Genomic DNA, 16,209 nt, shown 5'->3' with positions numbered 1-16,209 from the left:
TGCCAGATACAGCTGCGTGACCATAATGTACATGTGCCAGATACATCTACATGACCATAGTGTACAGGTGCCAGATACTGCACATCTTCATGACCATACTGTACATGTGTCAGATACTGAAGATCTGCATGACCATAATGTAATTGCAACAAAGGACTTGACAAAGCACATGCGTGCGAAACATGTCGCCACGGCAATGTCTCCTTCATGCGTTCCAGGCTCGTTCACAGTTCCGGGTTTGAGACTTCCGCCTTGCCTCCAAGTCGCAGTTAAGTCACGCGGTTAGCGCCAGCGGGTTCGGCTTGGCTCCCACTTGTACACGGCTTCTATACGGCTCCTCTGATCTGCTTTCCATTCACATTCCACCTACAGGGGTTCGACCACAGTTCACCCAGTGGACCCAGCAGTCATTACCGATCATCATCGGAATACAGCGGTCTGGTATAGCAACAGTTTTCATTGTCCTTTAGTGCATTTTAACTTTAAATTTCTTCAATAAATGTTTTTTTTACATCCATCAGCTTGTTTATCAGCATTTTGATAACACCAACATCTGGACAGCGCTGTTTTTCTCTTTTTGGTTGCTTGATGACAATATTGTACATGCACCAGATACATCTTCATGACCATAGTGTACATGCACCAGATACATCTTCATGGCCATAGTGTACATGTGCCAGATACATCTTCATGGCCATAGTGTACATGTGCCAGATACATCTTCATGACCATAGTGTACATGTGCCAGATACATCTTCATGACCATAGTGTACATGTGCCAGATACATCTTCATGACCATAGTGTACATGTGCCAGATACATCTGCATGACCATAGTGTACATGTGCCAGATAGATCTGCATGACCATAGTGTACATGTGTCAGAAACATCTTCATGACCATAGTGTACATGCCCCAGATATATCTGCATGACCATAGTGTACATGTGCCAGATACATCTTCATGACCATAGTGTACATGCCCCAGATATATCTGCATGACCATAGTGACTGTACATGTGCCAGGTACATCTTCATGACCATAGTGTACATGCACTAGATACATCTTCATGACCATAGTGTACATGTGCCAGATACATCTTCATAACCATAGTGTACATGCGTCATATACTGCACATCTGCATGACCAGAGTGTACATATGCCAGATACATCTGCATGACCATAGTGTACATGTGCCAGATACATCTTCATAACCATACTGTACATGTGCCAGATACATCTTCATGACCATAGTGTACATGTGCCAGATACATCTTCATGACCATAGTGTACATGTGCCAGATACATCTTCATAACCATAGTGTACATGCGTCAGATACTGCACATCTGCATGACCAGAGTGTACATGTGCCAGATACATGTTCATGACCATAGTGTACATGTGCCAGATACATTTTCATGACCATAGTGTACATGTGCCAGATACATCTTCATGACCATACTGTACATGTGCCAGATACATCTGTATGACTATGTGCTAGAAACATCTACTTATTGTGTCATTAAAAACTTTGGACTCTTTAACTCTTGTTCACCATACTCTTTAGACTGCATATACATGGAGTCTCAACTATGGGCTCTCCCCCACCCCCTTCTTAAGGGGTATCCCTGTTTTGTGAAAAGGATGCTGAATCAGAGCCAGTGTGCCCAGTAGAAAGTCGAATGACCCATTGAAAATCTGTATAAAATTGGGGGGAGTACTGAGGCCGGGGTGCTGTGATGTTTTCAGGAAGCCATGTACAGCACCCAGCCAGCCCCTCCCACCAGCCATGATCTGCCTGCATTGCATAAAGAAGCATAGAGTATGTAATGAAAACAATGGGAGACCCAATTGCGCACTGATTGGAAAGAGGGGGGGGGGGGGCAATCAGCGGGTCGAGCGGACCCGATGCCTGCCAGCCACCCACGATCATTCCTGAGAGAGGCAGAACGGCGGTCTACCTATGTAAACAAGGTAGATCCCCATTCTAACTGGAAAGAAGATGGAGATCTTGTGTTTCTGTTAAGCAGAAACACGGATCTCTGTCTTCCCCCAGTCAGACCATCCCCCTACACAGTTAGTAAGCACTCCCTAGGGACACATTTAACTTTTTGCTTGCCCCTGATGTTAACCCTTCCCCTGCCAGTGTCATTAGTACAGTAACAGTGCATATTGTTTAGCACTGATCACTGTAATAATGTCACTGGTCCCCAAAAAAGTGTCAATTAGGTGTCTGATTTGGGGGGGGGGGGGGGGTAAAATATAAGCAGATTAGTCTCCAGTTTTAAGAAGAATACTGTAACAGCCTATAAACTTTATGAGGGTAATGGTGCACAAGCTGATTTTTGCTTTTATCAAGGCAGTGTGATGGACTTAATGCAGACATACTGTTTTATTAGACTCCCTGGATTCCTATACATCAATTGATCGGCAGAAACAGCTTGTGTCATCATAATGTGCAGCAAAAGATTCCGCTCAGCATTAGAGAATACAATAAATCTTCCTACATCTGTCCGGAAAAATAATAATGCTGCATCAGATCTACAGCAGGACAATCCCACAGATAGGAAGAGATTGTCAATCAATTAATTTTTTTTGTTAGTTTCGGATGGAGCCGAGAAGGATTTTTAATGAGATTCCCCCTCACTTCCTGTCCTGCTGATATAAGGGACATAGACAGAAATAAAAATCTTACAGGGGCTCTAGGCTTCCCTCTGCTCATTTGTATTTCCGTCTGTGGTGCGGTTTCAGATTTCCAGTAAAATGTTGTCACAGAAAGTGAAAATAAATCTCTTAATCACTTGCTGACCGCGTAACGTACATTTACTGCGGCAGGTCGGCTTTATAACACGAAACCACATACCTGTTCGTCATTTGGTGCAATAGCCCCTAGGGGGCGCTGGAGCACCGCCGGAGACCCAATCGCGAGCTGATTGGAAAGAGGGGGGCCAATCAGCGGGTCCAGCGGACCCGATTTCCGCCCGTCCCCCCGCGATCGTTCCAGATAAAGGCAGAACGGCGGTCTATGTAAACAAGGTAGATCGCAAAACTGACAATGGAGAAGATTGAGATCTTGTGTTTCTGTTAAGCAGGAACACGGATCTCTGTCTTCCCCCAGTCAGACCATCCCCCTCCACAGTTAGTAAGCACTCCCTAGGGACATATTTAACCTTTCGATCGCTCCTAATGTTAACCCCTTCCCTGCCAGTGTCATTATTACAGTAACAGTGCATATGTTTAGCACTGATTACTGTAGTAATGTCATTGGTACTCAAAAAAGTTCCAAAAGTGTCAGTTAGGGGTCCGATCTGTCTGCCGCAATGTCGCAGTGCCGCTATAAGTCGCTGATCGCCGCCATTACTAGTAAAAAAAAAAATTACATAAAAATAGCTCAACGCTTGCAGATGATATAACTTTTGCGCAAACCAGTAAATATACAATTATTGGGATTTTTTTTTACCAAAATTATGTAGCAGAATACATATTAGCCTAAACTGATGAAGAAATTAGATTTTTTTACATTTTTTATTGGATGTGTTTTATAGCAGAAAGGATATATTGTTTTTTTTTTATTTTTTTTTTCACAATTATCGCTCTTTTTTTTGTTTATAGCGCAAAAAATAAAAATTGCAGAGGAGATCAAATACCATCACAAGAAAGCTCTATTTGTTGGAAAAAAAGGGCGTAAATTTTTTGGGGGTACAGCGTCGCACAACCGCGCAATTGTCAATTAAAATAACGCAGTGCCGTATCGCAAAAAAATGGCCTGGTCATTAAGGGGGTAAAACCTTCTGGGGCTGAAGTGGTTAACTGAGCCCCAGACAGCATCACAAACCTGACAGGGGCTCTAATCCTTTCTCACTGTATCCAAACCTAAGAAAAAAAAAACTGAGGAAAATCGTTCGCCCCTCCACCCCTCCAGGCACTGCAGCTCGCAGTAACACTGTCAATCCAGAAAGCAGTGGGCAGAGCTGGGTGTGTCCAGGCTTGTGAATCAGCAGTGGCACGCCCCCTGCAGCATCTTCTCCTCCCACTGTAGTGCAAGCGGGCACAGCCTACATGAGAGTGACAACTCTGCTCTGAATTCAGGAGCAGTGCAGCAATCGTTGTCACCCCATCACAGGAAGTTGCATTAGATGGACTTCACTGGCAGAATCAACAGAGGTTTGTGGGGCTTTGCAGAAAACTGTGAGTGCTGATGGACCTATATTTAGGCGTTGAAGGACATATTTTGTTTTAGTACAAGGTCTTAGTTGCACCTTAGTGCTTTACTCACCAGAGATATTCCATAGAGGGCATAGAGCAGAAAGACCAAGAACCAGCTGCTGTGACTGAATGGCGTCAGGCTGGTGGTGATACAGGCCATCAGCAAAGAGACCAGCAGAATGAAAACGATGTACAGCAGAACCCATGGGAGCCTGGAAGGGACACAAGAGAAAATGAAATTATAATATATACTTAATACAATACAATATATATATACAGTGGGTACGGAAAGTATTCAGACCCCCTTAAATTTTTCACTCTTTGTTATATTGCAGCCATTTGCTAAAATCATTTAAGTTCATTCTTCTTCCTCATGAATGTACACATAGCACCCCATACTGACGGAAAAACACAGGCAGATCGCCGTTCTGTCAGTAGGGAAGGCATGGATCCTGTGTTCCTGCAAAGCAGAGACATGAATCCATGCCTTCCACTAGTAAAAGCACTTCCCCCACAGTACATAAACACTGGCTAGGCACACAGGTAACCCCTTTGTTCGCCCCTGATGTTAACTCCTTCCCAGCCAGTGTCAGTACAGTGACAGTGCATGTACTATATGTGTAGCACTGATTTGTGTGTATATATACATACAGTGGGTACGGAAAGTATTCAGACCCCCTTAAATGTTTCACTCTTTGTTATATTGCAGCCATTTTCTAAAATCATTTAAGTTCATTCTTCTTCCTCATGAATGTACACACAGCTTCCCATATTGACGGAAAAACACAGAATTGTTGACATTGTTGTAGATTTATTAAAAAAGAAAAACTGAAATATCACATGGTCCTAAGTATTCAGACCCTTTGCTGTGACACTCATATATTTAACTCAGGTGCTTTCCATTTCTTCTGATCATCCTTGAGATGGTTCTACACCTTCATTTGAGTCCAGCTGTGTTTGATTATACTGATTGGACTTGATTAGGAAAGCCACACACCTGTCTATATAAGAACCTTCCAGATCACAATGCATGTCAGAGCAAATGAGAATCATGAGGTCAAAGGAACTGCCTGAAGAGCTCAGAGACAGAATTGTGGCAAGGCACAGATCTGGCCAAGGTTACAAAAAGATTTCTGCTGCACTTAAGGTTCCTAAGAGCACAGTGGCCTCCATAATCCTCAAATGGAAGACGTTTGGGATGACCAGAACCCTTCCTAGAGCTGGCCGTCCGAGCAAACTGAGCTATCGGGGGAGAAGAGCCTTGGTGAGAGAGGTAAAGAAGAACCCAAAGATCACTGTGGCTGAGCTCCAGAGATGCAGTCAGGAGATGGGAGAAAGTTGTAGAAAGTCAACCATCACTGCAGCCCTCCACCAGTCGGGGCTTTATGGCAGAGTGGCCCGACGGAAGCCTCTCCTCAGTGTAAGACACATGAAAGCCCGCATGGAGTTTGCTAAAAAACACCTGAAGGACTCCAAGATGGTGAGAAATAAGATTCTCTGGTCTGATGAGACCAAAATAGAACTTTTTGGCCTTAATTCTAAGCGGTATGTGTGGAGAAAACCAGGCACTGCTCATCGCCTGTCCAATACAGTCCCAACAGTGAAGCATGGTGGTGGCAGCATCATGCTGTGGGGGTGTTTTTCAGCTGCAGGGACAGGACGACTGGTTGCAATAGAGGGAAAGATGAATGCGGCCAAGTACAGGGATATCCTGGACAAAAACCTTCTCCAGAGTACTCTGGACCTCAGACTGGGCCGAAGGTTTACCTTCCAACAAGACAATGACCCTAAGCACACAGCTAAAATAACGAAGGAGTGGCTTCACAACAACTCCGTGACTGTTCTTGAATGGCCCAGCCAGAGCCCTGACTTAAACCCAATTGAGCATCTCTGGAGAGACCTAAAAATGGCTGTCCACCAACGTTTACCATCCAACCTGACAGAACTGGAGAGGATCTGCAAGGAGGAATGGCAGAGGATCCCCAAATCCAGGTGTGAAAGACTTGTTGCATCTTTCCCAAAAAGACTCCTGGCTGTATTAGATCAAAAGGGGGCTTCTACTAAATACTGAGCAAAGGGTCTGAATACTTAGGACCATGTGATATTTCAGTTTTTCTTTTTTAATAAATCTGCAACAATGTCAACAATTCTGTGTTTTTCTGTCAGTATGGGGTGCTATGTGTACATTCATGAGGAAGAAGAATGAACTTAAATGATTTTAGCAAATGGCTGCAATATAACAAAGAGTGAAACATTTAAGGGGGTCTGAATACTTTCCGTACCCACTGTATATATATATATATATATATATATATATATATATATATATATATATATATATATATATATATATACACACAAATCAGTGCTACACATATAGTACATGCACTGTCACTGTACTGACACTGGCTGGGAAGGGGTTAACATCAGGGGCGAACAAAGGGGTTACCTGTGTGCCTAGCCAGTGTTTTTATGTACTGTGGGGGAGGTGCTTTTACTAGTGGAAGGCATGGATTCATGTCTCTGCTTTGCAGGAAAACTGGATCCATGCCTTCCCTACTGACAGGACGGCGATCTGCCTTGTTTATATAGGCAAACTGCTGTTCTGCCAGTGTACCGAATGATCAGCGGATGATGGCGGACATCGGAACCTGCTGATCAGCTCCCGCAGTGTCAAATCACAGCAGGAGAGAGCCGCCAGCGACCTGTAAAGATTTTCAAAGCATTGCCTATGGAGATTTTTAAGTACCAAAGTTTGGCGTCCTTACACGAGTGTGCGCAATTTTAAAGCATTACATCTTAGGTATCTATTTACTTGACATAACATCATCTTTCACAAAAGTCAGTTTAGTTTAGGGTTTTGCTTTTTTTTTTCATTTAATTTTGTTTTCCAAAAAAAACGTGCTTGAAAAATTGCTGCGCAAAAACCTTGCGACTTAAAAAGTTGCAACAACCAACATTTTATTGAAAGATAGAAAAAGGTGTGACTAATTAAACTCAAATAAATTAATCTGTAACACTAACAGCGCTAACATATAATATATAAAAAAATGGTAAGAATTAATCGACTGAATGTCTATCAGCAATCAAATGCAAACGCTAGAGATAGGAATAATGTAGAGTCCAGTGCATAAACAGTCCTCATACAGGTGCAGATATCAGAAATGGTGAAATAGAAGTGCAGCTATTTGCATAATATGTGTGCCTCCACCATCAAGACGTGATCACCCATCAAAATGGACACTCACCGAATCGATTAAATATAGAAGCCTGCAAGCATCACAAAAACTTCTTCCACTACTGGACAATTTGCACCCACAGCTTGGCTCTCAGCTGGATTCCTTTTCTCAAACGCCAATAAGCTCATGCAAGTATAAGCACAACAGGGGACACATAGCGTAATTCTGTATACCATTTATTGAAATACACTATTAAAACACAAGTCCCCAGTTCCCCCCAGAGTGCTACTCACAATCAAAGCATATTGTAATGCTTTTACGAATGCATAGATGCAGCGCTCATCCGCCTCTGTCCTCCAACCGACCGCTCCGTGGCTGGCAAGCCGGATCGAACAGCATGTCGTGGCGTCTCACGTAGCTAAGGCGACCACGCACTCATGCTCTGACGGGTTTCGTCGTCAAAGACTTCCACTGAGGGCATGTCCTCAGATGCCACGCCATGCTATGCTGTTCGATGCGGCTTGCCAGCCACGGAGCAGTCGGTTGGCTGGCAAGCCGGAACGAACAGCATACGCCTTACATTGGCGGTCATTGGGAACAATACTCCTTATATTGGTGGTCAGTGGGAAGAATGCTCCTTACATTGGTGGTCAGTGGGAAGAATGTCCCTTACGTTGGTGGTCAGTGTGAACAATACTCCTTCCCACTTCCGAAGACGTCACACTCTGACGAAACGCGTCAAATTGGCACGCGCGTTGCCTCGCTTTGAGCCAGTAGCTGGACCGCACGCCGAGAGTCTCACTTCCGGGTTTGGCGAGGAGAGCGGAGAGAGCCAGCGTCCTATGGTATACCCAGCCGCAAGGCAGCATAGGAGCTCAAATAGCGGTTTATTTGCACAGTGACCCCATCATCTCTGGGGCAAGTTGTTTTTTTCGTTGCTGTGTCACCTAAGTTCTTTTTGGAGTGTTTTTATCACCTGGGAGTTTTTAAAGCATCAGCTGCAGTTTGATCGGGGGTTTTTTATGGAGTTTTTATATGGACATTGTTTGTGAAGATTGCTGTGTTTTTTATGCAAGTTCAATAAAAGGAAAACTTTTTTGCACTATGAGGAGCATTTATCTTTTTCTTCCATGCTGAGTGTCCATCCCTATCCATGAGGAGAACGTCCACCCTCGTATCCACATATAGGAGCAGCACCATAAAGTGTTATAGATTCCATTTGGCGTACGCCATTGGAATCCACACCATCTGGTAAGTGTGTTACCTTACCCTATTTGGCACAGAGTGGTAGAACCCTAAGAACCACCGTCACGCACGATCCCATCCAGCACACCAGAGACTTTTTGAGCACGTTTTTGCACTTTAAAGAATATTTATTTATTAATTCACGGACTATTTTTGGTGTTTATTTTTCAATTTTTATGTCATTAATTATATGTATATTTATTCACATATTGGATATATTTGCACTAATAATCTATTTGAATTGCATATATTGCAAGCATTTTCCACAAGTTTGCATTTGCACTTTAGTGGATGATTTAACACAATTGGACTTCATTGTTTACATTATTTATTCGATTTATTTATTTATTTACTATTTTTAAGAATTGATTACACGTTTGCACGTGCACTTTTCTTGGTTTACTAATATTAGGTTAGCGCAGTAAATACACCTCTTCAATACTCCTTCCCGGTTGGGAAACCCTGCTGTGGAGCAACTGAACTTCCAAAGTGCACAGTCTATTTGCCTTTAGTAAATCCACCCCACTGATACATCCTGAACATACATAGGACAGACAGACAGGGAAATATATATCCTCATACCAGAACGCGGTGTCATGGAGCCCCAGGATCTTCATAAACTCTTTCAGCTTTTTTTCTTTTTCGGCTACGATATAAGCGGCCGGCGAGCAGCCAAATGGCAAGAAGGCCATGGCAAGGCATATGGACATGAGGGCATGGTAGTAGCTGTCCACTTCAACCATCGGCAGCTTCTCCATTATCGTGACCTTTGTCCTTGTCAGCTCCCTCCAGGCCGAGTGATTGGTCTTCAGCTGAAATCAAGACAAAAACATGAGTGTTATTTTCTGTATTATTATCATGGAACAACTAAGCATGAATCACTTCCCAGAGATCTGAACAGCCCAGTCCCTGCACCAAAGGAGAATCATGAAGTTGGCGGCACTCCAAAGTGAATAAAGTCTAAACATCTTTATTAAATGTATCCAAGTAAAAATAACAGGAAACACACGCTATCCCAGGACAGGCAGTAAACACGTTTCACACATCAGTGCTTAATCATTACATTAAGCATTGATGTGTGAAACGCGTTTACTGGCTGTCCTTGGATAGTGTGCGTTTCCTGTGTTTTTTAATTGGAAACATTTAATAAAGAAGTTTTGATTTTATGCAATTTGGATTCATGATTCTTCAATAATGACCATGGCAACAGACCTGGCTGGCACTTATGTGACCATGGCAGCAGACCTGGCTGGCACCTATGTGACCATGGCAGCAGACCTGGCTGGCACCTATGTGATCATGGCAGCAGACCTGGCTGGCACCTATGTGACCATGGCAGCAGACCTGGCTGGCACCTATGTGATCATGGCAACAGACCTGGCTGGCACTTATGTGACCATAGCAGCAGACCTGGCTGGCACCTATGTGACCATGGCAGCAGACCTGGCTGGCACCTATGTGACCATGGCAGCAGACCTGACTGGCACCTATGTGACCATGGCAGCAGACCTGGCTGGCACCTATGTGACCATGGCAGCAGACCTGGCTGGCACCTATGTGACCATGGCAGCAGACCTGGCTGGCAACTATGTGACCATGGCAGCAGACCTGGCTGGCACCTATGTGACCATGGCAGCAGACCTGGCTGGCACCTATGTGATCATGGCAGCAGACCTGGCTGGCACCTATGTGACCATGGCAGCAGACCTGGCTGGCACCTATGCAATTCCCGGCTCATGTGACTATCACTATGGGCTGTTTGGAGCAGTGCACATTTGGTGAGTTTCCAGGGCTTTTTTTCCTCACAAAATAGGTGCAGGAACCCCTTTCCAAGTCACCCGTTTTCTTGGACCCTCCCCACCTTCAAGCACCATTCCATGGTTCTACCCCCTACCTAACTCCCAGTACTGCCCATTTAGAGAATACAGAACCAAGTATCATTTAGTGGTGTTAGGTAATTTTATGGGAATATGGTAATGATAACAAGAAAAGCAGTAAAATAGATTCCCTGTAGGCAGCAACAATATAGCACCTCGCCAGCAACAATAGATCCCTCTAACAACAATGGACCACCCGCAACAAAATCCCCCGCCCCCCCTAGCAACAGATCTCTCCGCAGCCAGCAACAATAGATCCCTCCCTCAACAGCAAATCTCTCCCAGCAACTGACCTCCCCAGCAATATAAGACCCACCCCCAGCAACAGTAGGGGCCCCACCAGCAACCATAGACCTCCTCAGCAACAGCAGACCCCTGCAGAAATAAATCGCCTCCAGCTGGAATAAATCCCACAGAAGCCAGCATTAACAGACCCTGCAGCACACTCCAGAACCCCTTGCCATTACATACAGTCAGTGCTGGAGGTGCCGGAACTGCGTTCCCCCGCGTTCCCACTGAAAAAAAGCCCTGTGTGTTTCTCTTCTGCATCATAGTCTATTGTCCTTCTACAGCTATACAGGTATACAATCTGTAGCTCCCTGCATGGACTCTTTTGGTGGGATAACCGGTGTCATTCTCTTACAAAAAGGTTACTAATTGAGGCAGCTGTGCTCCTACCTGGAACTGGGGAAAACATGCACTTCCATTGCAAATAGTCTCGAAATCCAGAACTGAGAAACTCAGCGCTACAGCTCGGTGAGAGCAGATTATTCCATACAGTTTGCTGGCCAAACACCAAGGCAGTGATGGCGAACCTTGGCACTCCAGATGTTTTGAAACTACATTTCCCATGATGCTCAAATACACTGCAGAGTGCATGAGCATCATGGGAAATGTAGTTCCAAAACATCTGGGGTGCCAAGGTTCCCCATCACTGCAATAAGGGGTGTAGTTAGAAAGAATAATTTCAGACCTATTAATCCTGTGAAGCTGTGTGTACATTCTTTCTGTGCAAAAGCGAGGATAAACAAATGTTTTTCAACTATTTTTTACCCAAGTCAGATGTTTTTCATTCATAAGAATAGAAGAAATCAGTAAAATACTGCAATATGGCCACTGATGTTGGTCAATGTACGGCCAACAATTGGGATCATTGAATCAGTGGGATGGCACATTCAGCACAGAGATGGCCTGATGGGGGGGGGGGGGATGCATTATGGGCAATACAGCCCAACACAGGAGGAAATGGGGGGGGTTCTTGATATACATAGAAAATTCAGGAAAATCTCTTAGCGGATCTGAGGTGTACTTAAAGGGAAGTACAAGCACCTTACAGAGCCTTGCTGCCAGACTCTGTACTTAAATGCTTTTTCTTACTGGTTTACATTTGGGAAAACATAGAGGGAGGTCATGAGAAAAGAAGAGAGGGCAAGAGGAAGAGAGAAGAAGAGAAAGCCAGAGGGAGAGAAGAAGAGAGGGAGAGAGAGAGAAGAAGAAGCAAAGGAGAGAGAGAAAAAGAAGAGAGGGGAAGAGAGAGAGAGAGAAGAAGAAGAGAGGGAAAGAGAGAGAAGAAGAAGCAAGGGAGAGAGAGAGAGAAGAAGAAGAGAGGAAGAGAAGAAGAAGAAGCAAGGGAGAGAGAGAGAAGAAGAAGCAAGGGAGAGAGAGAGAGAGAGAGAAAAAGAAGCAAGGGAGAGAGAGAGAGAGAAGAAGAAGCAAGGGAGAGAAGAAGAAGAAAGAAAGAAGAAGAAAGAAAGAAGAAAGAAAGAAGAAGAAAGGGAAAGAGAGAGAAGAAGAATAGAGGGAAAAAGAAAGAAGAAGAATAGGGGGATAGAGGAAGAGAAGGAGAGAGGAAGAGAGAGAAGTTGAGAAAGAAAGGAAAAGAAGGAGAAAATAAGAGGAAGGAGAAAGAGAGAAGGAGCGAAGGAGAGAAGAAGAAAAGGAGAGAGGAAGAGAAGAGATAAGAAGAGGGGAGAAAAGAAGAAAGGGAGAGAAGAAGAGTGGGAGAGAGAAGGAGAAAGAGAAATAGAGAGTAGAAGAGAGCAAGAAAAGAAGATAGGGAGAGAAGGAATGAGAAATAGAGAAAGAGAAGAAAAGAGGGAAACAAGAAGAGAAGGAGAGAGAAGATCAGGAGAGAAGAAGAAAAGCAGAGAGGGAGAGAAGAAAAGGTGAAGAGGAGAAGAAGTAGAGAGGGAAAGAGGAGAAGAAGGAGAGAGGGAAAGAGGAAGAGAGGGAGAAGGAGAGAGGAAGAGAAGTAGAGAAAAAGAAAGGGAGAGAAGAAGCGAAGGAGAGAAAAAGGGGAGAGAAAGAGAGAAGAAAAGGAAAAAAAAAAGGAGAGAGGAGACAACAGAGGGAGAAAAGAAGAAGGAGAGAGAGAGAGAGAAGAAGAGGAAGAGAAGAAAAAAGGGAGAGAGAAAAAAAGGGAAGAAGAAAGGAGATAAGGAGAGGGGGAGAAAAGAAGATAGGGAGAGAAGAAAAGAGGTAGAGAGAGAGGAATATGAAGAAAGAGAGAGAGAGAGAGAGAGAGGGGAACAGGAATAAAGGACGAGGTGGAGAGAAGAAGAGAGGTAGAGAAGAAGCGAGGGAAAGGGAGAGAAGAAGAAAGGGAGAGAGAAAGAAAGAGAGAGGGAGAGAAAAAGATGGGGGATAAATGAAGAGAGGGAGAGCAGAAGTGAGGGAAAGAAGAAGAGAGGGGGATAAGGATAAAGGGAGAGAAAGGCCTTTACCTTAATTATGGCGGAATCAATGCAGGCTTGCAGGTGTGTGAATCCAGAATAATGGTACTGAGCCGCATCACACCGAGAGGAGAAGCAATGTTCTGACAAAGAAAACAAACCTCTATTAAGAAAATAAACAGTATACACACAATGTCTTTCTCTTACCGCCATGCACTTGAAATCCATATATGGAAATGAGGACGACCCCCATCCTGCGAGCCAGCTAAAGTCACTTAGTACTGGATCTCTATCATTCCCTCTTATGTGAATTAGGATTTGAGGCACCTCATTCAAGTCTAAATACAAGTTTATTCCAATGAAAGTTTGCAAAGCCAACACTTTTCATGGGCTGTAAATCTGCCCCCCTTCATAAGGGTTTGGAAATAATGAAACAATGTATGTCGACTCAATAATCAGTCTATATTTGGATATTATTTAACTGAGTTTACACAGCAATCCATCAGCAGCTGGTATCACCATGCATTCCCTTCTTTGTATCCCTCCCCTTACCTTTGTACATCCCTGTCCACACACAGGAGCACAATCAGGGCCGATAACTTACATTCCTGCTCCAATCCCTCTGCTCTCTACCAATAAGTAACCTGACAGCTCCCAGCAGAGATATTTGATTGGTCTGCTGAGCCTGTCAATCCTCCATTCTCCCACCCTTATCCCTCTGATCAATATTTTTGTATGTTTTAGATCTCCCGTTGGTTGCTATGATGGGACCCGAGCATAGATACCAGAGGTTACTTCTTCTTACCTTAACGCCCCACACGTTATGACATCATAATTAACCTGCAGCTCCATGACATCAGTAGGGGAAGTGTGGAAACTCCAGAAATCTGAAGCATACCTTGTATGTATAAAGTTGACTTTGGGATGAAGAAGGGGAAGAACATGAGCTTGTAGGACATGAAGTCTTCGAATTTGACGCCAACGAAGTGCAGAAAGGAAGAGCTGGCGGCCTTTAAACTCTCCTCATTGTGATAGGGCACGATCTCCACATCTGCAAAACAGGGTCCAGAAAGGGACGTCAGCCATCAGTGAGTCCAGCATTTAAACATTATTTAGGGCATAAAATGGAGCTAAATTGGTAAATCTGGTCTCTACTAAAACAGTGCCATTCCTTCATTTATTTGAAAAAATGTGATGCTTAATAAAACAAGGGCAAAGACATCTTTATAATGCAAATGACTTATCGCACTTGTCTATTTTTAAAACGTGCAACAAGAAACTGAGATTGCAGAAACCAGAAGTTAAAAAAAAAACCTGTCATCTTAAATTTAGTTTAGCTTAGTTCTCTCAAGGTAAGCTATAAGAATTTTTCTTACATCTAGCTTGTTGTACAGGTCTCTTTTCTTGCTATCCATTAGACTTGGAAGGGAGAGGATAACCACATTTTGTGTTCTGTGGAAAGTTGAAGACACTTTTGGTAATAAAGCCGGGTCTGGGGGTTAGGATTATTTTATCTGTTTGAATCAGACAGTAGGGTTCTATCATAGCTAGAGCCTGTATTTAACTTACCCTCCTGGCCAACACAATGGCCACTAGGAGTACTGTATTTAGTGTAAGGTATTAATCTGAACATTCCACCAGTGGTTCAAAGGGTAGAGAGAGGAATCCTTTAAGCACCGTGGAGAGGTCCTATGTCGGAGCGTTGCTAAGCTTCGTGGGTCTGGCTCTTTTTAACGAGAGAAGGAATCTTCTTATGAGTGGATTTTCTGCCAACCTGATGTTTAGGCAGGATGATAGAGCCGCCACTTGGACCTTCAAAGTCTTATGGGAGATATTTTTGCCAGCTCCTTCCTGTAAGAAATCTAAAATAGCTGGAATAGTCCCCTTTTTGGGGTCTTCTTTCCTTCGTACCAGAAAACAAACTTTTCTGTCACTTTCTCGTAGATGGCTCTGGTCACGGGTTTTCTGCTGGCTAAAATGGTATCTATCACTGTTTTTGACAGACCCTTCTTCTGTAACCTCACCCTTTCAGGAACCAGGTCGAGAGCTTCATGACCTTGTGGTTTGGGTGGTTGACTGGTCCCAGCGATAGGAGGTTTAGTATGTCTGGCAGTGTTGAATGTGGTCGAACACGGAGGTTTTTCAAGTGACTGAACCACGGCCTCTGGGGCCAATAAGGCACAATAAGTATCACTATTGCCCTTTCTTCCTTGATCTTTCGTACTACCTTTGGAATTAGGGAAAGTGGCGGAAATGCTTAGCACAGCTGGTATGTCCAGCTTTGGTTGAATGTGTCTTCACTGATGTTGCCATCTGTGGGGTCCAGGGAGAAAAACCTTGGGAGTTTCGTATTCAGCTTGGATGCGAAAAGACCCACCTCAGGCACTCCCCAGGCTTGGGTAATCCAGTAGAAGGTAGCTTGATTTAAGGACCATTCCGTCTGGTTTATGATTTTTCGACTCAAGAAGTCTGCCAGTGTGTTGTTGGTTCCTATCAGATGGATAGTAGTGGCGTTCTTTGACTGAATCGGGACATCTCTGCCGTAAATGGCTGGTTGGAATGCTTTTAGTGCTTCCTCTACGGCTTTTAATTCCCTAATGTTTGAGGAGGCTTGGGACCAAACGGGGTTCCATTCTCCTTGTGTGCAGCGATCCACCATATGCGCTCCCCCATCAAAGAGTGCTGGCGTCTGTAGTGATCTGCACCAGGTCGGTCTGCATCCATCTGCGTCCATCGAAGAAGCGGCCGGAGCCACCACTGAAGTGTTCTTTTGACCGAACAAGGGACCGGGATAGTCGTCTCTAGGGATGATGGGTTGCCATCCCACCGGGCCAGAATGTAATTTTGTGGAGGCCTCATATGGAGCTGTGCCCAGGTGACAGCCTGAATTGAGGACGTCATTAGTCCCAATACCGACATGCCTCGTCTGATGGTCATGAATTTGTCCCCTATTAGAGATACTATTGCCTCTGTGATTTTTCCAACCTTTTCTCCTGTTAGAAAAATCCTGGTTATTTTGGCATCTAGTAC

General features: G+C 44.1%; 1 protein-coding gene across 1 annotated transcript in view; it reads right to left on the bottom strand.

Moving 5' to 3' along the window:
* The window catches only part of ABCA5 (ATP binding cassette subfamily A member 5), a 102,831-nt gene that overhangs the window by 76,933 nt on the left and 9,689 nt on the right, over nt 1-16,209 (bottom strand). The window contains exons 3-6 of the mRNA XM_082271562.1: nt 14,078-14,230; nt 13,231-13,322; nt 9,213-9,442; nt 4,277-4,418 (exon numbers count right to left, since the gene is read on the bottom strand). Of these exons, the coding sequence (XP_082127688.1) occupies nt 4,277-4,418; nt 9,213-9,442; nt 13,231-13,322; nt 14,078-14,230 (617 nt within the window). The remainder of the gene's footprint in view (nt 1-4,276; nt 4,419-9,212; nt 9,443-13,230; nt 13,323-14,077; nt 14,231-16,209) is intronic.

This window comes from Pelophylax lessonae (genome assembly GCF_965119305.1).
Source record: "Pelophylax lessonae genome assembly, chromosome: 11".
In the NCBI taxonomy this organism is placed as follows: domain Eukaryota; kingdom Metazoa; phylum Chordata; class Amphibia; order Anura; family Ranidae; genus Pelophylax; species Pelophylax lessonae.
The sequence above is the reverse complement of the archived record's forward strand: the minus strand, read 5'-3'. Positions and strand labels throughout refer to the sequence as shown.